We start from the raw sequence: 25713 nt of genomic DNA, 5'->3' as shown, positions 1-25713 counted from the left end.
AAAATTCCAACTGTGTGCTCAGGAATGAGACAGAAAATAACACCATAATTAACCATTCATCACAAAACAGCTGTAAATCATTTTGGCAAGCTTAAGTATATATAAGGATAAATGTTATGTTCAGAGATGTGGAGTTAAAGCTGTGAAATTTATGTTATGTTTCTACAGAGGAAAGATAACTGTGGAACTTTAGAAGTCCCATGAAAATAAACTGTAAAAAAAAAGAAGCAACGGCAGCAAGGCAGCATTGTGGTTCGCCCAATATAAATAAAGCGGTAGAAGATGAAGGAATGAATGAATAAAACATTTGTTTTTCTATTTTAAATACATTGTGAAATAAATGTTTTGCTACTCCCTGCAGGGTCGACTTGCCAGATTATTCCACTGGCTGGAGAAGAAACAGCCAGAATGGTGTCGACAGAGAAACACCTGGTCACTCTACCTCTTCCCTCCAGAGTCCAGGTAGTATTTACCCCTCCACTTATCTCATTGCATCTTTCCTTTGCAGCTTTCTATATACAATATGAACATTTTTACTTATTCATGGAATGGGTACACAACAGTATTGGAAGTTTGATGTTTCTCTTTCTTGTTGTAGTTAAGCTAAATTATGCTGTGTATTTTATTTTAATTTTAATTTAGAATTAAATATTCAAAGTATATGTATATCACCAAATGGTGGACCACGGGCTGGGTCCTGACCAACGTTTTTGTCCAGACCGGTGATACCCCAAAACATGTATTAACCCTCCAGACCGCTGTTTAATCAAGGCACGGTACCCAAATGTGTATTTAATGTGAACACAAAAAATAAGTATTGCTGAAATGAAAAGGAGCTACAAATGCATGCATCTCCAATTTCTCAGCCCTCTCTGACTACTCGATTAACTCGTCCAGATCAACAATATTACCAATAACGGAGAATGCATGGGAACCTGCAGACCAAAATGTCCAACTTTCCCTCCCTGCAGGCAATATCAAATACTTGATTTGTTGATTGTTGATTGTTGATGCACTCCTGGACAAAATCTGTGATGATCTGGGCCACTGTAACAATCTTCCTATCACTCTTATGGGGCATATATCTACGGTTAAAATAAAATTTTTTACTACAAATCAATCATTTTTTCTACATAATCCCATTCAAACCCAGTGGTCCCAGAATTTACATTATAAAATTCTACTAAAAGGACAAAAAGACAAGAATACCCTTTCAAAAATTAAATCGGAAGGAGGATTGGATGCACCAAATTTCATGAATTACTGCTTGGCAATTCAGTTGCAATATATCACTAAATGGATAAATCCAAAAGCAGATTACAGCTCCTGGCTTGAATTTGAACAGGTAGATTGTCACAACAGTATCTCTGACCTACTCTTCATTACTATGACCCTCAAGTGATATAACTGCTTCAAATCCCCATGATTGCTTCTACCCTCTCTGCTTGGTGGAAAAGTCTTTATCAAAAGATGTATTGTGTTTCATTAATTGCAAAAAATAATCCTTACTTTTTACTTTTACTTCAAAAGTACATTTCAGAGCCTGTACTTTTACTTGAGCAAAGGAGTTGAATCAGTACTTCTACTTTTACATATTTTTTTACACATGTATCTCTACTTCTACTTAAGTACAGATTATGAGTACTTTTGCCACTTCTGGCTGTTGATATCGAATAATAATTTGGAAGCCTGGGTAAGGAGGCCAGCACTGAGGTAATGTAATCGAATCTACCGACTCCAGTCAGGATACGAGCTGCAGCATTTTGAACCATTTGCAGACCATGAGTGCTTTTTTTTGGAAAGCAACTCTTGTAATCTCTTTAATGTGGAGATAGAAGAAAGAAAAATAGAAGAAAGCGTGTTATCAAAGACCACACCAAGATTCCTCACTCTGTCTCCACCATGAATAACACAGTCATCTTGAGACAGAGTAAAGGTATCCTGTAGGTGGCTCTACTTTGATGGTCTAACAAGTAGCATCTCTGTCTTGGCTGAGTTAAGTAGCAGGAAATTTGCTGATAACCAGCTCTTAACAGCAGCCAGACAGTCCAAAGGTTTCTGTTTGTTAGACCCATCACTGATAATCAGTGGCATATATAGCTGCAAATCATTTTAACTCTAAGTTAAGGTTGCTGAATTGGCAAGGCTAACTTTGGGAGCTGAAACTAACCTAGGCTAATGCACATCCACCAACTATGTTTTAACCCCATAAAGTGGGGCACATTTGAAAAGCTATTTTAAAAGCTATTAAAATGATGATGTAATAGCGTGTATGTAGCCTAAATTTTTATTGCTATTTGGTTAAATGATGCAACCACAAACCAGAAGACTCTGCCTGGTCTTCAAGCCTGATGTGTAGCCGATGATGGCGCCTCTCATCTTACTGCCTGTATCCACTTCTTTCGTCTTAAAGGTTCATTTCTTTCTGTTCGGTGTTCGGTGCTGTTTTCCGTTGCCCGCCTGGCACAGCGGACACTGCAGTGTGCCACATGGCTACAGTGGCTCTCTAGGCTTGGTATCTCATGCACTCCTGCACACAGGGGGATGGGAATGGGCAGCCAAGCCCTGACCCAACACTGGGGCCTGGTGATGGAATTAGCTCATAGTTTGGGAATGCCCACATGCATGCGTGGTGTCACTTGCCAGCTTGTGTTGGGTTGTATCATGAAGAATTGATGAATCCTACATAAAATGGGCTGAGCTGTTCCTGTTTCTTTAATTCCATCACTATTTTCCCTATCTTTGACTCTGCTCCTCTTTGGGGACATCTTCTCATACCTGGACTCCCATCTGTCCAGAGATCTGCACAGAAAACCTCTGGACTCTCTTAATTCTGAATGATGTGACAGGAAAAGCACATTCTCCTTCACTCAACCAGTTCCTACCCCTGTTCATTCTTCCATGGCTTCTCTGTCCCTTAATTCCCCCCTATATTCACTGAGGCGTAGCACTGCCCTCCCTGCCACACAAAGGTCAACTGCAATCAAACATCCATCTCATATAATGACAATCTGTGGTGTTAAACTCTGAGGACAAATGCAGAGAAAAAAAAAGAAACAAGAAAAGAAAAGGAAATACAAGGTTATGATTTGATTTGACAGGGATAGGTCATGGGATGCAATTTAGACATTATGTGGTCCATCCCTTTTCGAGGCAAAAAAAACCAAAAAAACAAAACTATTTGACCTGTTTGAATTTTAATTGATTACCCCTGTGATAGGGCCATGCTCTTGAGAGTTAAAATGACATAAAATAGTGAAACTTGCAAATGAAAGTTAAAATAACACTATTGGATTAGATAGTAAAACTCAGCTTAGTTGTTTTTTTGGTTTTATGTTATGTTAATTCCATTCCTGGAATTGTAAAGATATGTGCACTCAAAAATGTTTAAATTGAGTCTAATAATCGATTTAAATAGCCACTTAATGTGGCATCATGGCGGCATAGTTGTTTACTACTGTTGCCTTTCTGTCCAAAGTTTGCATGATCTCCCAGTGCTTGCGTGAGATTCCTCCAGGTACTCCGGTTTTCTCCCACTGTCCAAAGACATGAATATTTAGGTTAATTGGTGGCTTTAATTTGTCCATTGGTCTGAGTGTGAGTGCTTGTTCATCTCTGTCTGTTTATGTATGTTGGCCCTGTAATGGACTGGCCCACCCTTACACAATGTGGGCTGGGATTGGTTCCAGTAACCCCCACAACCCGGAAATGGATAAGTGGTAAAAGATGAGTGAGTGAGTGAAACCACTTAATTTTGTGCGGTGTCACACTTAATTCCAAATTCAAACACTGTAAAGGAGGATATAATATATTACATTTCATGTGTAGTATTGAATGAACTTTGATTATCAAATGGCTTATAAAGATAAAGTATAAAGATTATATTCATAGAGGGATTTTTGTAAAACTGCATGATCACGTTCAACGCTCACATTGAAAGGCTTATTTGTCAAAAAAAAACAAAAACAAAAACAAAATGTCATTGTCAACCAATCTTGTATTTGTAATGGGTGTGAGGTGAGACCCAACAACAGCATGAACCCAGACCGAAACAGTTCACAACTTTGCTAAGTATGTTCAAAAGTCCAGATAATAATTGGGATGCCCAATCGGTGAGCACAGTCAAAGTTCTGAATGTGGCAGGACACTTCGGAGAGGGGCCTGGGCAGGCTGCAGGCAGATGCAAAGTCCAAAGGCAAAAGGCAGGCCAGGTTACTAGGGCAGAGATGAGAAGACATGGTCAGAGGAAGAAGGCAGGTCTGTCAGTCTGGAAAAGAGTGCTGGAGAGTAATGCATGACATGACAAGAATCTGTTAGAAAGTGAGTGTGGAGGAGCTGGTGAAGGCAAGGCTGGGTGATTAGAGCCAGCTGGGAGGAACAGGGGAGTCTGATGATCTTGATTAGGAGAGGTAGGCAGGCAGGTAGAGTGGGGTGGTTGAGGGGAAAACCAGGAGGGGATTATGACAGTAACACTTATTTGACAAAGCACTGGCATTTCCTTCCTTCATTATAGTCTATATTCAACACTCAAATTTTTATTGTTGAGGAGGGGATGTTACTTGAGGTATTTTATTTCTGGTGACTTTCACATTCGTTTCACTACATTTCAAAAATAAAACGCACTGTTATACTTCATTACATTTCCCAAAACCATTAAAAAAAATAACAAAGGGAAAAAAGCCACTCTGGTGATTTAGGGTGGTCTGGTCAAAGGCCAGCAGCACCCCATTATTTAATCACTTTATGTGCAACATGCACTCAAAACCCAGACAAAAACAACAACAACAACAAAAAAAAAAAAAGATGTGCAGCAAGCTTGGACTGCCAGATCAGCACGTGCACAGTATGCAAAAACTGAGGCACGTCGTGAGTATTGATCTGTATTTATATTAGTCACCAGGTTTTCCTTGTGAATAGTTGAGAGGCAGATTGTCAAATGTTGTAACCTTGCCTTGGTTAATTTGTTAATTTGTTAATTTCTTCTTTTGTGTTATGTTGTATCGCAGCTGATCAGAGTTCTGTTGTTGGTTGTACTCTATAATTTTAATTGCAAACTACAACGAAGTAAGTGAAATATGTGATGCTGATTACAGTTTGAAGAGGTGATGAGGTCTTAAAATATGTTGAGATGGTCTTTGTGTGGTCTTAGAAAGGTATTGAAATTAACCTCAGGATTCCTGCATATACCCTGAAGGAGTGATTGACTTTGCCTTTATGTGTAATTGATGTGCTTGCGGTGCTGCCTGGACTTCTTCCATCCCACTCTGTGTTGTGTTGTCTTCATAAAAAGACACTGGATGCAATGCTGAGTATCTAGTTCCTTTTCTTTGCTATTAGAAACATGAGGCAAACAGTGTGTGTGTTTGTCAGGCTCTCTCCTCCAGTCAAAGGGAAAAGAACATTTTCATGTAATCTCATCAGTATGAAGTACAACAAAAATATATTCTATACACAAATAAAGAAACACAAACTAAACCTTATAGTAAAAAAAGAAACCTTGAAAACAATCCCCTACATTAGTGCATTTGCCCCACAATAACAGCCGCAGGTTCAGTTCCAGGTCCTGGGGCCTTTCTGTCCAGAGTTTGCATGCTCTCCCCCTAGACGAAACTCTTTACATAATTATTTAATGAGACCCAAAAAATCCCTCCACGAGCAAGCATTTGGCAACATTGGCAAGGAAAAACTTCCTTGCCAATGTTGCCAAAAACCTGGCTGGGTGCAGTGGTGATCTGCCTCGACTGATGCAAGAGATGCGGGGGGATTGAGTAGAGTAGTGAGAGAATGAGAGCACTCACTCTGTCTGCTAAGCCACACTCCCTAATTATGCCAACTCTACTCCCCTGTGAAACAGCTGCCCTTCATTTACTGCTATCAGCACAGCATATATTCACCTTTGCTAGATTGTTATTCGCCTTTTCATGCAAGACTCTCCATCACTCATCTCCAGATTGGCCATGTCTTCAGGCTCTGGGTCTCTTGAACCTGTCACCCCAGAACTGCTTCGTGAGCTGCTCCTGAGGATATTTTACCTTCTCCTACCCTCCACTGAGTTCAAGCCAGCATCTATTGCTCTGTTCTGCTCCCCCGCCTTGGTTTTACCCCTACACAACAGACCCCTGTACTCAAATCAAATCAAATCAGATTTATTTGTATAGCGCCAAATCATTACAAAGTTACATCAAGGAACTTTACATATAGAGCAGGTCTAGACCAAACTCTTTATAAATTTATTTAAAGAGACCCAACAGATCCCCCGATGAGCAAGCACTTGGCAACAGTGGCAAGGAAAAACTTCCTTTAAGAGGCAGAAACCTCGAGCAGAACCAGGCTCAGGGGCGGCGGCCATCGGCCTCGACCGGTTGGGTTGAGAGTGGGGGAGAGAGAGAGAGAGAGAGAGTGAGACAGGCATTGGAGGAGGGGGGTGTAGGCAGGAACATGTTGCTGCATGGAGTTCATGGAGTTGAGCTGTAGTGCAGAATTCATGAAATATGGGACCAGCAGGTGTTGCAGGAACATGGGATGGTGATGAGTCACCACCTGCAGGATGAGGACAGGGAGAGAGAGGAGAGGAACTGGGAGAGACAGAGACTTTGGCAAAACATGGTTAGTAAATGCAGTATAATTGCTTAGAACTGGGTGTTTTTTAAGAAGGATGGTTCTTATCAGCGCATGCAAGGAGGGAGGGAGAGAGAAAGAGAGGGTGACAGAGAGAGAGAGAGAGAGAGAGAAGCTCAGGTCTTCCCCCGGCAGCCTAGGCCTATAGCAGCATAGCTAAAGAGTAGTTTTAAGCCTGGTCTTGAAAATTACTAAAGAGTCCGCCCCCCGGACCGATACTGGAAGTTGGTTCCATAGAAGAGGAGCCTGATAACTGAACGATTACTCAGCACTCATAGAAGAAAACAAGAACAACCCCAGGTTTCTCTTCAGCACTGTAGCCAGGCTGACAGAGAGCCATAGCTCAGTTGAAACAGTGATCCCCTTAGGTCTAAGCAGTGATGATTTTATTAACTTTTTTACAGATAAAATTCTCACGATCAGAGAAAGAATTTATCAGCTCTTGCCTACGTTAGATAAAAATCCCCTACTGAATACAGCAACTCCTGAATCAGCTGCGACGCCTCTTTTACATCTAGAATCATTCTCACCTCTGAATCTCTCAGAGCTAGCTTCTATAGTTTCATCATCCAGACCGTAAACCTGTCTATTAGACCCAGTACCAACTAGCCTCTTTAAAGAGATCTTTTTTTTAAATTGAGCCGTTCATTCTAGATTTGATTAATCTGACTTTATTTCTGGGTTATGTACCCCAGGCACTTAAGACTGCGGTCATCAAATCCCAGCTTAAAAAGCCTAATCTTGATCCAGATGTTTTGGCAAACTATAGACCCATATTGAACCTTCCATTTATTTCTAAAATCATTGAGAAAGCTGTAGTAAAACAACTACACGAGCATCTAGATGGGAACAGTTTGTTTGAAGTGTTTCAGTCAGGATTTAGAGCCCATCATAGCACAGAAACAGCTTCACACTTCTCCTTCTAGATCTTAGTGCTGCATTCGACACCATAGATCATAATATTTTACTACAGAGACTGGAACATGAAATTGGAATTAAAGGAACTGCACTAAGGTGGTTCAAATCCTACTTATCAGATAGACATCAGTTAGTACATGAGGAGGAGCTGTTGTTTACATGAACAGAGGAGTAATGGGTTCCTGCTACATTAATTGACTCTGGGGCAGATGTCTCTCTCATCGACGATGAACTGGCAAGGCAGCTCAACATCGACAGGGTTCTGAATCCCCTGGCCCCTGTTAACCCTTCCCCAACACCTCCACGCCTCATCAAGGGGACCCGGCTTACACTGTGTGACGCGGTGGAAAGGGCCTCCAATATCTGGTTGACCGGAAGGAGAGATAATGGGTTCCTGCCAGCTTCATCCTCGACCCTTACGTCATTGCTGACTTCCAACCATCCAGTTAAAAAAATCTCCACTATTTTATTCACTGTTGGCCAAACTGTATTATATGTTGTATTGTATGTTGTACTGTATTATATGAAAAAGTTTAGAAGGATAAGCTTGCTGTAGTTTGTTATTGTCAGAGTTAAAAAAAAAAAAAAATGACTGACAGGTTTTGGTCATATAGGAAGTGACACTGAGGACACAGGATCTGTGTTACCCCTTTCTGGCAGCTGAAAAATGGCAGATGCCTGCTTGTACTTAAAGTCGTATCAAGAAACAACAGCATAATGTGGCCAGAGTTCAGTGGCATGCACATTGAAGTTCACCATAGCCTGCTGTTCACTTTTGCTTTGTAGGAATTCTGTCATCCAGTCTTGTGCTTAGGTATCTGCTGGTTTAGTGAAACAAAGGGTTGTGTAAGAACATGGTCTGTGTGGGGCTTGCCAAGGACTATGACAACTGTGGTTATGCATAAAGCAGGGATCTGAGGATTGTTTTTTTATCATACCAAAACACACACCTATTGGTACACTTGCTTGCTTCATTTGCTCACTGTATGTAATAAGTTTCACGTTTCTGTTTCTTTTTTGCCAGGTTTCGGACCTTGTGTAATATGACCATCACACACAAGATGTTTGACCATGTTGTGCTGGTCATTATCTTCCTCAACTGCATCACTATTGCCATGGAGAGGCCTCACATCAACCCCAGCAGTGCTGTAAGTCTTTAATACAATCCCTTAGTGTACTCTGCAGAGTCACACGATAAAGATGCAGGACTTTGGAGTGATTCATTTGCATTAAAAAGTTCATCACAGACAAAAAGTAAAAAAAAAAAAAAAAAAATGCAAATACAAAGAAACACACTGTAAGAAAAGATACACCATATCTACTCAATAAAATGAGCCAAAAGGTTACACACAATACTATTAATTAATTTGCTTGGTATTGAGTAAATATAAATTAAATGAGATCCTTTCTATTTATCCATTTAATATGATTAGATTCAAATAGCAAACAAAAATGTATTAATTAAAACCTAAACATAAATATTGAGTTGATATAAAACACAGAAACCTTTGAATGTACAAATAGCAAAATAAATAAATATTTAATATATCAATGATATATAATTGATTTATTTTGATTTATTTTACATTTATTTAAGTGTACTCAATGCATTCATTTAAATTTAAATAAATGTAAATAAATGTAAATAGTACAGTACAGGAGAAATAAAAGTAAAAATCCTACCAAATATGCAATGACATTGCCTTTTAATTGTTCAAACTTTACAAGGACAAATGGATGTGACAGTACAGTAGCTGCATGAACTTTGAATGTTGACCTTTTTAAAGAAAAATCTGCAGCATATGTGCCACAACATAAAACATATTAAAGTGCAATTTGTACATAGTAAGAAACATTTGAACAAAACTTTGAACACTCAACAATAGAAATTTCCATGACTATTTTCCAACTCTGTAGAAGCTGCAACCAGTCTCGTTTCAAGCCAGAATTTTGATCTTGAGGGATTGGGCTTTCTTTGACAGCTTTGAAGGATCCAGTTACAGGAAAGGTTTTTGAAACACCTTAAAGGTATACTTCAGCTGCCTGGAATAATCCAGATTCAGTGTGGAGAGAAAGCCCTGGCAACACCTTGAAGTCCTATGATGACTTCCACGCTACAATAACAATACCAATCACCTTTCGGCTGTCACTTTTAGAAGCACAGGCCTTCCTGATTACAGTTATTGCCATTAAAAGTTCAAGTTCCTCCAAATTCTCAGTGCCCTGCAACATGAATTTGTGGTCAGTGTTATAAATATAAAAATCTCTGTCCATACATTTTTTATATCCATGTCAATGTAGGGGTGGATGACAAATCAAAGGAAAAATTTCTAGTTAAAATTTTAAAACCCTAAACATTGTCACACATCTGTATTAATTTAATCTACTTGATAACATCTTATCAAGGCTTTACAGTACTTTAATTAGGTTAATGCAAATTAAGTCAACTGAATTTTACCTTAATTTCAGCAGTGGAGTTGAGAATAAAATAGTCCACAAAATCTGGATCTCAATCTGAAGTCATCAGTGATATTTAATGTCTGTTTGATGGCCAATTTCAGCACCTCCACAGTCTCTGGTATTCCAGATGGGAGAGTCAGTTTCTCTATAATGTGACCAACTTTTCTGACAGGGACTCTGAGCTGTCTTAATAGTGGAACAACACCCCCAGTGTTCATACATTTTATCCAGAACGGTTTGGCGGAATGACGGCACAAATTTCCCACCTTAAACATTCTGTGTAAAAGGCAACACTACACCTTAGCCTAGTATGACAAGCTAATCTTATGTTATACAGTAGCTTGCAACACACATGACTTGACACATTTCTCCGATAATTAACAGATTTATGCATGAAACAAAATAAAATTGCTGCTCTAAAATGTAACAGTGTTAATACAGTCACTTTAATTGTCATTTTAAGTAACTTAACTTCACATTTACAACAGCGAAAGTGCAGGGGGGAAGCCTATCTACCTGGGAAAAGTTTCAACACATGGAGGAAGAAAAGCAAATGGAAAAGTGACAAGTGCAGTTACAAAAATATGATGCTCGCCAGCCTTCCGGCGAAAACCCCCCAACATTTACCATTACCATTTATAACCTTTATCGAAAGGTGTCTAACCTTAACATGAAACCCAATATACTTATTTAGATAAGAACATACTGACAATATATCAACAGGACTTAAGAAACTGAGACAGCATGATAGTGGAAAGGCTTTGCACACAAGGCATGCACTAACCCTAACCCTGGCTGTTGTAAATTCACCTTTGACACCAAAGATTGCTATTGTCTACCTGGATATTTTGCTTATTTTAACCAGAAAGTATTCTGTAAGTGCTTTGGCCCATTTTTCAAGAACACTTACAACCTTCAATATCCAGCAGTTTACTGTATGTAGTGGCTAGTTTCCTATACTTCAAAAGTTCCATTCATTTCATTAATTTCCTATAGTCACTGTGGAGGCTGCCTGGGGGATAAGTCCTGATGTACAAAAATTGCAGTAAAAAATAATTCCAATGTCCAGAAGTTGAAAATGATGAACCGAAGATTTATTCCAGAATCCGGGGTTATGCAGAAAATAAAGAAATATACTATAAGATAATTAATATCAAACAAACAATTCTCTTTGTCTCAAGAGCATGAGGTGTGTGTGTGTGTGACTGTGGTGAAGACTGTGTGCTCCCAGTAAAGCCACCTGCTAGCAAGCTCCACCCTTGGCTTTAATAGGTGCTTCAGCCTGCAGAGGGGGCAAGACTCAAAAATCCATAAATGCACACATCAACACAAAGCATCCACACAAACAAGAAAGTCAACAATAATTTATCAATAATCAAATCATATTTCTAGCTCCTACACTGTATTTTCGAAAGAATGTATGGTTAACAACAAAAGACATAAAAAGATCTCCATTGTAACCTATGCCTATGAGAACAAACGTTCTCACAGCAAAACATAGGAAACCTCAAATTAAAAAGAATTTCAACAGACCAGTATGTTTACATCGACATTCATTCATTAACTTAGAGTTTTCACAGTTACGTGATCACATAACTTTTTTTTTTTTTTTTTTTTTTTTGGTAATTCAAGTTTTTATTTCTTTTATCATCAGTGTTGGACAGTACAGCGTTTTACATTGTGAGACATTTCCTATAGGGCTCATTACATGTAACATAGCAAAATTAAACTAAAATGAGAGTACAGTGAAAATTATACTGTTAGACATGGGACATATTGGTATTAACTTAGCTGGAGAGCATACAGTAACCATACAACAGATTAAAGTGCATAATACCCTCAGATTCATGCTGTATGCTCGTCAGATATTGTAATGTTAGCCCAGAACAAGTCTCAGGCTGATGTTTTAGTCTTGTTTCTATTCTTCATCCTGTTGAGCATGCGTTCATATAAAGCTGTTTTTATCGTAATATTTATTCACTCTTTCAGTTCAGGAGGTTTGGGTGTTTTCCACACTTTGAGTGGAAGTGTTGCAGTCCCTGCCATAATTACAGAGAATTCTGTATTATATACAAATTGTGCATTTGGCTTTTATCCTCTAATAGACATAGCATGGGAGATAATGGTTTGTAACTTCCCAGCCATTTGCTTGCTTGTTTATTATACCTGCTCTTTTGAGTGTCTGTGGAGTTCAATAGTACCTGTGTGTTATTTTGTATTAAGCTAATTTCCCCTCAGCTTCCCTGATGCATTTCCCATTGTTGGATATAATTCTCAGCCATTTCTCTTCATATATCTGACATCCCAGATCTCTTTCCCATATTGTTTTAGGCTCTGACAGTAATCGCTGAACAGTTGGTTGGTTGCTCTATAAAATATAGAGGCTTCTGTGGTCGCTTGAAATGGTCAGTGATAGGGTTTCCATCTTTTTACTGAATACTGGATGTGATACAGTCTCTGAAGATATTTCCAAAAAAAGTTTTCTTCCCATAAGATTGTATTTTCTTTTTATATCAGGAAATGACATGAACACACTTTCATATAAATCAGCAATATGGCATGATCCATAAAGGTGCCATCCCTTCCTATATACGGATGTCTTACCAATGCTTCTCATCGGGTTCTCTTTGGAGTGAAAAATCATAGGGTTCAGTATATTATGTGAGGACTGGGATAATCTATCAATAAGTGAAGGGAGATGACAGGTTATTTTCAATAGTGACCCAATCTAGCTGGTTGTCTTTGTTCCAATGTTTGGCTAGTTTGGCAATTTCAAAGGAGACATAATGTAATCTTGGGTCTGGTAACTCCAAGCCTCCTCTATCTCTTGGCTAGCATATTTTACTGAGTTTATTTCTGGGTCTATTCCTGTCCCATAAAAATTCTTTCGGTATTGTATCATTCTGTTTTAAGATCTGAGAAGATATAGTTACTGGTGTTGTGTCTAGGATTGTGTAAATTATTGCCTCTTATCAAGTCTCAATCTGGAAGGGATGTTTTTTCCTGTGGACTGACTTAAAAGAATTACTGAAGGAAGGAGGTGTAACCATGGCTTTATTTTTTTGGGATGGGTTTATTAATTGCTAAAGGATATATCAAAACATGTGCTCATTATATACAGGTGCAGATCAAAGCATAAACTAAATGAAACGACATGATATGACAGTGATAATCAAGCAGCTGGTGACTATAACTTGGGCAAATGAAGGTAAGGTTGCTTGTCAAATACAGGGATTTCTGTCAGGATCCTAGTGCTTTTGTTACCTGCACACCTGCCAGTCATCTACTATCAAGCTTCCTACCAGCCATCAGCAATCAAGTCACCTTCACTCCACACTGCTTATAACCCGGGTCCAGTCCACAGCTTGTCGCCAGATTGTCAGCTTACCTCAGTGGTATAGTGTATTGGCTTCTAGCATTTTTTCAACATTCCCTTGTCCATCTTGTAACCCAGGTTTGACTGTGTGTTTTCCTGTTCCCAGTTCCTTTTTTCTTTGCTGCAACTCCTCTGGACCCTACACGTCATTCTCCCTGATCTGGTCTCACTCCGCTTCCTGCAGACTCCCTCGGACTGCCTCGGGACACCCCCAGACCCAGCAACCCCCTCCTCCCAGCTCCAGCCCTTCTGTCTTAACGCAAATAAATTATAAATTTTTTGCGACCTGCTATCTCTGCATCTCGTCATCTCATTGTGGGTCCAGACTCATGAATCATGACAGAACAATCTGGCCATGAAATGGACCCTGCAGACACCAACCCCGTCCAGCGAGTGCTAGGCCATCAGGGAGCAATTATTGGTCAGCATGAGTAGAGCATTCGTGCCTTGTTTGAGCAGAGTCAAGCCCCGTCCCATCAAGTCTCTGAATTTACTGCTCGTGTTGTGGCACTACTGTCCGCTCTGTCCTCAGTATATTCCGGCACACCTGCTCCTGCTGCTGTTTTTCCACCTGCCCTTGTCACTTCTGTACCCCAAGATTCCAGAGCCACCAATCCAGACCCATACTCAGGTCAGCCAAATCATTGTCTGGGTTTTTTGGTCCAGTGCCACTCGGTTTTATCAATTAGAACGTAGTTCATTTCATTCCAACACCGCTAAGATCCAAGACATCTGTGGTCTGTTGAGAGGCCAAGCTTTGGCTTGGGCTGAAGCCCGGTTTTCCTGCCGCACATTCAACAGCATTAGTTTTGATGCCTTTGAGAAGGAATTTAGAGGAGTTTTTGACCACGCCGATTACCAATGTGACGCATCCCGGCACCTGATGACTCTAGAACAGGGACAACACTCTGTCACACCATCGAATTCTGGACACTAACGGCTGAGGTGGATTGGACCTCCAACACCTGCTGGTCCCATATAGCATGAATTCTGTATTACAGCTCAACTCCATGAACTTCATGCAACAACATGTTCCTGCCTACACCCCTCCCCCTCCAATGCCTGTCTCTCTCTCTCTCTCTCTCTCTCTCTCTCTCTCTCTCTCTCTCCCACTCTCAACCCAACCGGTCGAGGCAGATGGCCGCCCCCCCTGAGCCTGGTTCTGCTCGAGGTTTCTGCCTTTTAAAGGAAGTTTTTCCTTGCCACTGTTGCCAAGTGCTTGCTCATCGGGGGATCTGTTGGGTCTCTTTAAATAAATTTATAAAGAGTTTGGTCTAGACCTGCTCTATATGTAAAGTGCCTTGATGTAACTTTGTTATGATTTGGCGCTATACAAATAAATCTGATTTGATTTGATTTGATTTGACCGAGGAATGTTTACAGACCGCTTTCAAGAAGGGGCTAAGTGGTCGTATCAAAGATGAACTAATTTCAAGGGAGGATCCCAGCAACTTCGAATCCCTAATTTCTTTGGCCAACAGGATCGATACCCATTTGTGCTCCCACCACCGAGAAAAGAAGGCTCAGTCCCTTGTTGCGACACCACAGCCCAGATCTGCCTCCGTCTCAGCACCGGTGTCAGTTCTCGGCAACTCTATGTTTTCACACTTTGTCTCTGCCTCTGGTGGCCCTGGTGGATTCTGGGGCCAAAGAGAATTTTTTGGATCAGCAGGTCGCGGTGCAAATGGGCATCAGGTTGGAGCCTTTGGATAAACCCCGGACAGCTCTGGCGGTGGATGGACGCCTGCTGGCTCACGTCACTCTCAGGATGGAACCCATCACACTCATTCTGTCCAGTAACCACAGAGAGATTATTCAATTATACATCATCTGTACTCCATCCACTGCAGTAATCCAAGGTCATCCCTGGCTGGTAAAACACAACCCTCTCATCGATTGGGCTAAAGGAAGAGTTATTGAGTAGAGTCCATTCTGTCATGCAACCTGTCTACAATCTGCTTGGTCCCCAGCTAGTGGCTGTCCTCCCTCTCTCAATCCTCCTCTGGATCTGCCCGACCTCTCCAAAGTCCCAGAGGTTTACCATGACTCTCCGCCTCTACAAGCCTGAACAGGAAGCTATGGAAGCTGTGGAAGCATACATTAGAGACTCCCTTGCAGCTGGGCTTATTCAGCCCTCTTCTTCACCGGTGGCTGCGGGTTTCTTCTTTACGACCAAGAAAGATGCTAGTTTGAGACCCTGTATTGATTATCATGGCCTGAATAATATAACTATTAAAAATCAATGCCCCCTACCTCTGATCGACACAACTTTCACCCCCCTGCAAGGAGCCACTCTTTTCACAAAACTGGATCTCCGTAATGCCTATAATTTAGTAAGGATCAAGGAGGGAGACGAATGGAAAACTGCTTTTAACACCCCATTAGGGCACTTTGAGTATCTAGTGATGCCTTTTGGTCTAACCAACGCCCCAGCGGTGTTCCAAACCCTCATTAACGATGTTCTGACCCTAACCCTAACCCTCTCTGAATCGTTTTGTGTATGTCTACTTGGATGACATTCTGGGATTCATTATTGAGGAGGGACAATGTAGGACTGACCCAGAGAAGGTGAGAGTGGTGGCGGAGTGGCCCATTCCAGAGACCAGAAAGCAACTTCAGAGGTTTTTGGGGTTTGCAAATTTCTACCGACAATTCATCCAGGATTACCGTGTCAGATTATCAGGGTGCCTGATCCTCCAACCTGTCTCACATCCCCCTCTGTACAGTTCTGAACTCAGTTGCAAACTCAGCCATCTCCAAGCTGAAACAATCGTTCACCTCGGCACCAGTTCTCATACATCCCAATCTCACACTACAGTTCGTCGTCGAGGTAGATGTGTCAGAGACTGGCATTGGGGCAGTCTTGTTCCAAAGACATGGGCTGGACAGCAAGCTCCATCCCTGCGCCTTTTTCTCCAGATGGTTGACCCCGCAGAAAGGAACTATGATGTGGGGAATTGGGAGTTTCTGGCTGTTAAGATGGCCCTGGAAGAGTGGCAACATTGGCTGGAGGGATCCAAATAATTGTTTGTGGTCTGGACCGACCACAAAAACCTGACCTACATTCAGTCTGAAAACACCTCAACCCTTGTCAGGCCCACCTCACACTGCCTCGGGACACTCCTAGACCCAGTAACCCCCTCCTCCTGGCTCCAGCCCTTCTGTCTTAACGCAAATAAATTACTAATTTTTTGCTACCTGCTATCTCTTCGTCTCGTCTGCATTGTGGGTCCAGACTCCTGAATCATGACAATTTCTCTGAGGAAGGAGGAACCAGCTGGGAGAGCAGATAAGTAAAACCTTACTTTTGGTTGGCGATTTACCTTGCCACGAAAAAGGCAGAGGAGGGCGGAGGAGATGTCCAACGAGAGCGGCCCCTTCGAGGTCCTTTGTCGTGGCCTCCCATTGGTTTGGCTTGTTCCTCTTCAGTGGCAATGTTGTCTTTTGTGCGATTGGCTTGGCTATATTAATTAAAGGTTCAAATTATTCTTCTCTTTCCTGATGAAAACAGATTGGAGCCATGTGCAGCACAAGCGGCCCTGGTTACCAAGCTTCAAGTAGGAGCTTAGCCCTTGTAGTTTAGTTTAAGTTCTGACTTCTGCGTTTCTTTTTGTTGTTGTTGCTCCATCAGGTCTCCTGGGGAAACTCTCCTATCAGAACTACTGAAGAGAAAAAACTACTCTCTCCAACTTTTTTTCGAACATCTTCCAATGATAAAATTTTGTATTGACTATTTATTGCTGGCCAACCCACGGGCGTGGTCTGGCTGTCTGTGCAAATTTGGTCCAATCAAATTTCTCCCTCTAGCTTCACAGCATAACGAAGGCGGTTTTTGGATTTTAACTATGCCTTTCATTTACCCAAGTTTAAAATTATCTAAAACAAAGGGAAATGTATCATTTTGATAGGTACAGTTTTCTCTGCTTGTTGTGGTTACTTCGGTGGACATGATTACATCTTATTGTGTCTAAAACAATTAAATATTTATTAGTTCTTCACTACATCACGGAACAAACAACCAAATGAATGAAGAAAATTTCATGTGGGTCTTGACTGGCTGTGGAAAATCAGAATTGCATGACTACGGACTGTGTATGAAGCTTCTTTTTCTTTTTACAGAACAGTTATAAGCAACAACAAAGCACATAGATCACGGTGCTCAGGTAATATGCCATCGGTTGCGGTGGTTCATCATTCAGGTGGTGCTGCTGTTACATAATTGGAATAGTTCATTGTCCGCTGTAAATTCTATCAGCCAGATTATCTCATAGAAAAATGGTTCGAACAGCTGTGAAGTCCTCTTCTTGAGGGGGAATGAGTTTGGTATGTTTGCAGTTTCCCTAATTGATCGGAATATCCAATTATTTATTATATCAATCCTTGTGTCTTTGTTGGCCTGGATGCATTCCAGAGCAGCTATTTACATCCGTTGCCTGATAATGTTATCAGGCCAACCCGAGTGGAGGGTCAGAGAAGGGAAACCTCTCTGCGGGGTTAGGCAGGTTTATGCTGATTTGTGGTACAGATTTCAATTTATTGTTTCAGAAAGCAGGGTCTTTTGATGCCAGGTTCAGATAAAGGCCCAGGATGGCACTTAGCAGGGATCTGGGAAATCTCTGTTGGAGGCAACAGTCTCTTTGAAACTTGAGGGGTGTGGGAGATGGTACACTCCACCCCCCTTTCGGGACCTCACAACACTTGCAACATCATAACGACATAATTAAATTGCAGTGCAACCACCATTTTTGATCATATTGACCTTCCCCATAATGTAAGCCTAAGTTTGCCCCATTTATCAAAATTAGTTTTAATTTTTTGGGTTAGGGTTAGGGTTAGTGGTTCTAAATTTAATGAAGGCATTTCCTTCACTTTGTCATGTGGGTTGATAACTTGTCGAAAGCCAAGCAAGATCGATACAAGCAAGCAAATCAGGTATTTAGAAATTGAAATGCACATGCAAACATTGAAAAGCAAACTAAACTAAAAAAAAAAAAGACAGTAAAAATTAAGCAAGCTTGCATGCTATTAATGCCACCTGAGGTAAGAAAGGGGATAGGATGACAGTAGAACTAAATATTAGAAGTGAAAATCAGGCTTCCTGACACAATAATGAATAAAAATTAATAAACTATTAGTTTTAACTAGATGTTAAAACTATGAAAAAAATATCTCTTGATGTTCATCGTTTAACTCTGCACAAGATCCATTTAGAAGAAGTAGTTTTTAAATCTTTAAAACTATTTGAATGAGCTTTGTTCTGTTTTCTTGGCAGGAACGGATCTTCCTTACATTGTCGAACTACATCTTCACAGCAATCTTTGTAGCAGAGATGAGTGTAAAGGTAAGACATTTGCATTGACACATAGCATTGTTTCGACCTCAGTTTTGTGAGATTGTAGGCCGTAGGATTGTGTAGGATTATTTCTTTTGACACATAAGGCTCAGTGCAGATTTTTCAAAAGCATTTTAGTCACTAATGAACCAGGTTACAGGACGCTATATACTATAAATATCTTTCATTAATATGTCTTTGAGAATGAGCACAGATGTGTCAGTTCTTGTTTGTGTCAATGTAAAAATGCTTAGTGATATCAAGAGACTTGACACTGAAAACTATCCAGAGATAAAAATACTGTCAAAAGTGTGTGTAAGAAGATCAAAAGAATGACTCTCCAACTTGAGCAGATATTGATATAACATACAATATCGACCTACACATTCTGAGGGCTGTGTCAAAATGCTAAGCAGAGCATAGTCTCACCAGTATTAAAAATTTCCCAGCTTTAAATGGGGGGTCATGCATGCACGTGCATGAGAAAGCAAAGGCAGAAGGGAGGATGGACTCTGTTGCTTGGCTCAGGAACTTCAGGTTTATGCACAAAGACACATAGTCACTAAATGTAAGTATCATTTCATTTTCAGATAATCTCTTCAATTGAAGCACAAAAGTGATGATTGGTTATTAGCAAATAAAAAGATATGTTTTAATGTCGCCAGCAGTGGAAAATTCACTAAACATCACCTATATATAAACATAGAAGACACCTGCAATTTTTATGTCCAAATTTCAGCTCATTTTCTGAAGTCTCCCAGCCTTAGATATTTAACAAAACAGCAGAGATTAGAAAAAAGTCTAATTCAGATGGATTTTATAACCCTTTTGTGGGGAACAACTGCCAGATTAGGAACCAATGAACTTTACTCCACTACAGCTACATGAAGTGAAGGCCCAATGTAAACTCTGTGGACTGCCACAGAAAATTGTCCATGCCCTTATCCTTAGCTCACAAAACATCCTTCATTCACCTTAAATGAATGTAGCCTTGGCCAGGAAGAGTTGATGTCACCAGGTGGTACCCACCAATTATTAGGTGTTTCAACCCGTAGCCACAACACTCTCCCGGCGGTGGGTTGGCAGTGCTGGCCAAGTCACTGCCCATCTCCTCCTCCTGGCTACCAGCTTAACTCTAGTCCACTGCTAGTCCACAACCAGCATGAGGTTCTTTCTGCTGCCTCCCCCATCCTGTGAGGTGCTGCCTTTCTCTCCTTCCCTGACACTGACTGGGAACAGCCATGCTTGCCAACCTTTCCCCTGCAGTCATGCAGAGGGTCTTGGTATTTGGCATGCTTCCTGGTTCACCCTCTTCCCATGGGACTGTTAATTCTATGAGGATGATCTTTTTTGCCTATTCAGACCACAGTACCACATCTGAACTCAGGGTTGTCTGGACAAACTGGGGGAACTGCCGCCTTCCTCCCTGGTTTACCTCTGTTTCCCATGATTGGGCCTTTTGTAGCACAGGGGTTGCTGTTTTTGCTATGGTTGTTCGCTTTTCCCCTCCCTTCCAAACTGAATTAACGTTGTTTTTTAAAGTGGTAGGCGTTTCTTGTTTCTCTTCTGCTCTAAGGTGTTAGTGAGCGTCATGAGTACCGTGATGATCCTGGGAGTCTCTGTATGTCATTGCATCTCTGCATTTTGCAAGTTTGAACTCCTCAACCATGTATGAGAGAGGAAGTTGGAGCCGCCCTGCAGTGAAGCTTGGGGGGGATTCCTAACCATTTTAGGCGGTACTAAAATGATTTAGTACCTCTCCTCTCCACTCCTTCGACTGGCTTCGTACTGGCTTCCTCTCCACTCATTCGACTTCATACACAGTCAGAAGCCACATGGGTCTTGCAACAGTCTGTGTTGAGCCATGCTTTAAACGTCCTTGGGAGCCCTGATTTTTCAATCCTCCCCAGTCTTTCATTCATCTGCTTTTCTGTGCTGGTGATGTTGTTCCTGTCAGTAGTTCAGAGTCATTGATCCACTTTCCAAAGCATTGATTGGATTGTTCTTTTTTGATGGAAGCACTTCCTCTTGCACATGCAACTTGAACCTGCTGGTCAATGTCACATTCCTGATCACCATACTCCTAGATTTCTTTGGCTTAAACTTTATTTTGGTCCACCCGCCTTACCTCTGCATGGATTGTGGACATCATGGTAAGGTTGTCCATGTAACCTCATATTGGGGGTTGTTTGATGCCTGACTCCATTTATGGACTCTGGGCTGTTATTAGGAGGTTCATTCCTATGGCGAAGAGGACGGGGGAGATTATGCAGCCAGTTACGATGCCCTTTTCCAGGCTTTGCCACTGAGTTGTAAAATGGACTGTCTTGAATCGTAGCTTGTGATCACTCCCTTAATGTCCTGAAAGATGTGGTAGTGGTCTAATGCTGCATGGATCAGGGTGTTAGGCACTGCTCCATATGCATTGGCCAAATCCAGCCAAACAGCAGTCAAGTTGCCTTTGCTAGCTTTGACCTCATGGATCATCTGATTAAGAACTCCAGTGTGTACCAGGCATCCAGAAAAGCCTGGAATTCCACCTTTCTGGATATCAATGTTGACGTCCACTCTCTGTCATGTACAAGGTCATCCTCTTGGCCAGTGCAGAAAAGAAAATCTTCTCTAGGACTGGTCAGCCTTCCAGATTTTGCTTCTAGAAGGGATCTTGGTGAACTGGGATCTTTTGTTCACCCTATTCTTCCTCTTCTTTCAAGTGCTCTCTGCTCTTCAGAGTCTGCAGAGGAATTCCTTGAGTGGATCCGGATCCTTGATGCCTTCCCTTTCATCAGCCAGGGCTCTTTTGAATTGCTTGGTGAGCGTCTTGATTTCTCCCCTCAAACGATGGAGTTCCCTTTCTCTTCTGCTTGGCTGGTGTGCAGACTTGATGTTGACTTTCTTCTCCGCTAGTCCAAAACTCTCCCTTGTCAGGTTGTAGGTTATTATTGTGAGAGTATTGACTTTCTACTCAGCTGTCTCTGCTGTGGCTGGTTCTGAGTCTAAAAACCAAATCAGCCAGGATACAATTTTTTGGAATATAAATTACTTGAAGAATTGCCTATATAATTAGAAGGTTTGCCCTTTCTATGTTTTTCACAGTTATGCTCCATGGAAACAACCACTCCACAAAGTCAATAAGCAGGGCATGTGGTATATTAAGTATTGACTCCTGAAAAATATGAAACATAAGTCTTCATAAATCTTCAAATGCCCACCAGTGTGGTGCACCAGTCTGCTTCATCACATTTAATTTTTTGCTAATGGTAAGATGCAAGATGTTCCCAAAGAGCAGGGATCTGCCCCATCTCTAGTGGTTGAAGATATTCTGGAGAGGTTCACATAGTTTGGTAGCAAAGCCCTTAAGCAACCTTGGGCACACACCATTGGGACCAGCTGCCTTCACAGGACAAGAGATCCTCAAAGATGTTGCTGTATTAAATTCCTCATTTATTTTCTTTCTGTTATCCACTTTTGCCATTGATTTCCTCTTTGACTCATGTGGTACGTGTTTGAGTCATTCCTTGTCACAATCACGAAAGGCCTCCTTTTTCTGGTTGAGGAGTTCTTTCATGTCACCTGTGATCCAGGGCTCATCATTTGAGAAATAGCTACATTCCTTCTAGGTATGGCAGGGTTTACTCAGTTGTACTTAGTTAAAAAATTAAGCTGGCTGTCAATGTCCATACTGTTCCCATCACTTTCCGGCAGCACATTCTAATCTGAACATTCAAAACAGACCCTTAGAGGCTCACTCGCCTCAGGTGCCCATTTTCTGCATGTAGTTGCATGCTGCCTCATTACACAAGGTACAGCAGTAGCTTTGTAGGCTTCTCTGACATTTGCAGCTCAAGTGTTTTATTTCTCTGATGGGACAGTTAACCAACTCTGTAAATCCAGCCAGGTGGGAGGACATGGTAACATGATTGATTGTGTCCAGATATTACATATGGATGCTTATATCCTGGCAACAGCTTCATTTATGATATTTTGCAAAATATCAGTATTTGCCGGTGTTGGGAGGTAAACAAGGATTGTTATGATATGACTGAATTCCTGTGGAACATTGTCTGGACTCAGACATACTGCTCAGTGTCTGGACAGCATATCTTCTCTTTTATTGAACCCTGAGCAGGTTACACCATCTTAGGTTCACAAATAAAACCAGTTGTGTGCATCTCTGTCTGAATAAATCAGAGTAAAGCCAAGTAGTTCCACACAGAAGTCTGAGATGTTTGGATTCAGCCAGGTTTCAGTAATCAAAATCAGAATCATCTTTAATGTCCAAATTTGTGCACACAAACAAGGACTTTGACTCCAGTTCACTTTGCTCACAGAATACAAGCATTTTAAAAAGGAAACGTATACACAAGAAGGTAAAAGTAGAAATATAAAATAAGAGCGACAACAGAGAGAGAGAGCAAAAAATATTAGAACATAAACTTTAAATATTGATTCAACAGTGCAGACTGAATAGTGCAAAAAGTGCTTATGTGCCTGTGACCTGAATTGCATGAATTGTGCATTATACTGTCGGATACTTGGGGGCTTTGACTGTAAAGTGTTCAGAGTGAAATCCTGGGGGAAGAAACTTTCTCTGTGCGAGTTTGTTTTTGCAAACAGTACTCCTTATCATCTATGTGAGGGGAGAAGACTTTATGTCCAAAATATGATGGTTTGCAGAGATGCTTGCATACACATAAGACTGCTTTGCAGGTTTTGATCAAGCTCATCAGCTCATCACTTTTTTTGGCAGACTTATGTAAATTCTCTCCACACAAGTATCCAGTTGTTTATTAGAAAAACAAAAAATAGCAAAATGAGAGTAAAAGACTGTAGATTAAACTCCAGAGTGACCAAACATGCTGGTATCCAGTGGAAGCATGTCTTTTGAAATACTAATAATTGAAATGCAGCAATCTCCACAGGTGTAATTAGTATATGTTAATAATATACAGCATCAACACCATGTTATGTTTAAGTGCCTTGTTTGTGTTTTTGTTCAGATTGTAGCTATGGGCTGGTGTTTTGGGGACAAAGCCTATCTGAAGAGCAGCTGGAACATTCTGGATGGGATGTTAGTAATGATTTCCGTTATTGACATCCTGGTGTCTCTCATATCCAACTCGGGCACCAAGATCCTGGGCATGCTCAGAGTTTTGAGGCTGCTGAGAACCCTCAGGCCTCTACGGTAAGTTTCTCTCCCACTTTTTTCCCAAAAGGAAAAATCATAATTACATTACTAAATTAAACCTTAACCCTGTCATGTTCTGGCAGCAAGGCTGAACCCAAAAGGGATTCTTGTGTGTCCGTGTGTGTGTTACTAAAAAACAAACAAACAAACAAAACAACCAAAAATTCTATACAAGGAAACAAACCTGGAGAAAGTTATTTCTACAGGTGAGGAATGTTCATGCAACATACAGTCACACAGACACCAAGGTAGATTTGACTGTCTACCTTTCACATATGTCTCAGGCACAGACGAGCTGGACTCAAAATGCAGAGTCAGGAACACAGGGAGGAAGAGTTCTCAAGTAGTTTGAATCAGTCCAAAAGATGAAAAACCAGAAAAACCACACTACATGGCAGAAGTACAAAATGACTGGGCAAGAAACAAAACTGGCCAGTTAACACTGGGAATTCACACTGAGACTATAGACGCTGGAATACTTACAGATAGCTGACAAGATGATCTAGCACAGTGGGGAAAGACTGCAACCATTTGTGGTTATGTGGGTGCAAGTATGTACACATGGATATAATAGTAGTAGTAACAATCAAATACAGCTAGTTACAGGATATTGGTGATTTAGAGGTGCATAATTATTTTTATTGTGGTGCAATTCAGTCCACTGAGTCCATCAACTGGTCTTAATTTCCATATCCCTGCTGTCGGGCTCCTTTCCATTCTGACACATTTCCCTAAATACCTGTGTCCCTTTTCTCACTGTACTCAGAACTCATCCTCGCTCTGATTTGTCCTCAGAATCATCCGCATTGTTCAAATAATCAGGTATTGGGAATAAGTTTGCATCCCCCAGTAGTCCTTGCAATGCTGGACACATGTGAGTCATTTGTCCATTTGCCAGTACATTTACCATTCAGGTTCCCTGCAGTCGCTTGGATCTTCTTGGACCTGGCAGGGGCTGGTTGGCACTGGCTTCATCTGTCTCAGATTGCCTAGTGACATCAACAAGAGAGTGCTTGTCACTAGTTTGCACCAAGTCTGCAACCTCATTTTTCTCATTGTTCTCTGTCAGTGTTGTACTGCGTTTTTTGTTTCTTGGTACTTCTTTTTTTTTTTGCCATGTTTTGTTTCTTTCCACTTGGACGGCTGTTGGCTTTGCCTTTACAACTGTGTAAGGTCCTTCACATCTGGGCTTGTGCTACTTTCGTCAGAAGACTTTAACATACACCTGATCTGGCACCACTGGTCGGGCCAGACCCTGGTCCTGTTTGACCTCTCTGGCTTTTGCCTGCAGGTATATAGATCTATGGACAGCAGTTGTTTCATATATGCTTTTATTTCATCTTGCAATTGCTCAACTGATGGCCCCTTATAAGGACCTCTTAGTTGTGGTGCGATAGGTCATTAGTGCTATTGGCAAAGCGTCAACCCAGTTCAGTTTAGTAGAAGCACATATCTTATTCAGCTTTGCTTTTAAGGTACCATTGATTCTTGCAACCATTCATTGACTTCGTGGATGATAGACGGCTCTTAATCTCTGTTTAATCCTCAACTGCTGCAAAATGCCTTTTGCAACTTTTTCTACAAATGCTTTGCTACTGTTACAAATTGTGGAATGACTTCTCCGATTAGGAATGTGATGACAGTTCCTGCTCCTAGAGCTTTTGATGGAGTCGCTTCCACCCATTTGCTGAACCTGTCAATGACTACTAACATGTATCTTTTTCCATTCAACATAGTCAATCGCTAGGTGTTTGAATGTGCCTTCTCTACTATGTCTACCATGGCTTGCATGTATTTTCTTTAACAACCCCCCCAGCACAG

At 41.1% G+C, this 25713-nt stretch overlaps 1 protein-coding gene across 1 annotated transcript in view; it reads left to right on the top strand.

Annotated features, from left to right (window-relative positions):
* Window positions 1-25713, top strand: part of cacna1g (calcium channel, voltage-dependent, T type, alpha 1G subunit) — a 230136-nt gene that overhangs the window by 149334 nt on the left and 55089 nt on the right. The window contains exons 21-24 of the mRNA XM_029527030.1: window positions 362-462; window positions 8561-8684; window positions 18645-18713; window positions 23705-23889. Coding sequence (XP_029382890.1) covers window positions 362-462; window positions 8561-8684; window positions 18645-18713; window positions 23705-23889 — 479 coding nt within the window. The remainder of the gene's footprint in view (window positions 1-361; window positions 463-8560; window positions 8685-18644; window positions 18714-23704; window positions 23890-25713) is intronic.

The sequence above is a fragment of the Echeneis naucrates genome, chromosome 19 (genome assembly GCF_900963305.1).
Source record: "Echeneis naucrates chromosome 19, fEcheNa1.1, whole genome shotgun sequence".
Lineage (NCBI taxonomy): Eukaryota > Metazoa > Chordata > Actinopteri > Carangiformes > Echeneidae > Echeneis > Echeneis naucrates.
This window is presented reverse-complemented; position numbering and strand designations above follow the sequence as displayed.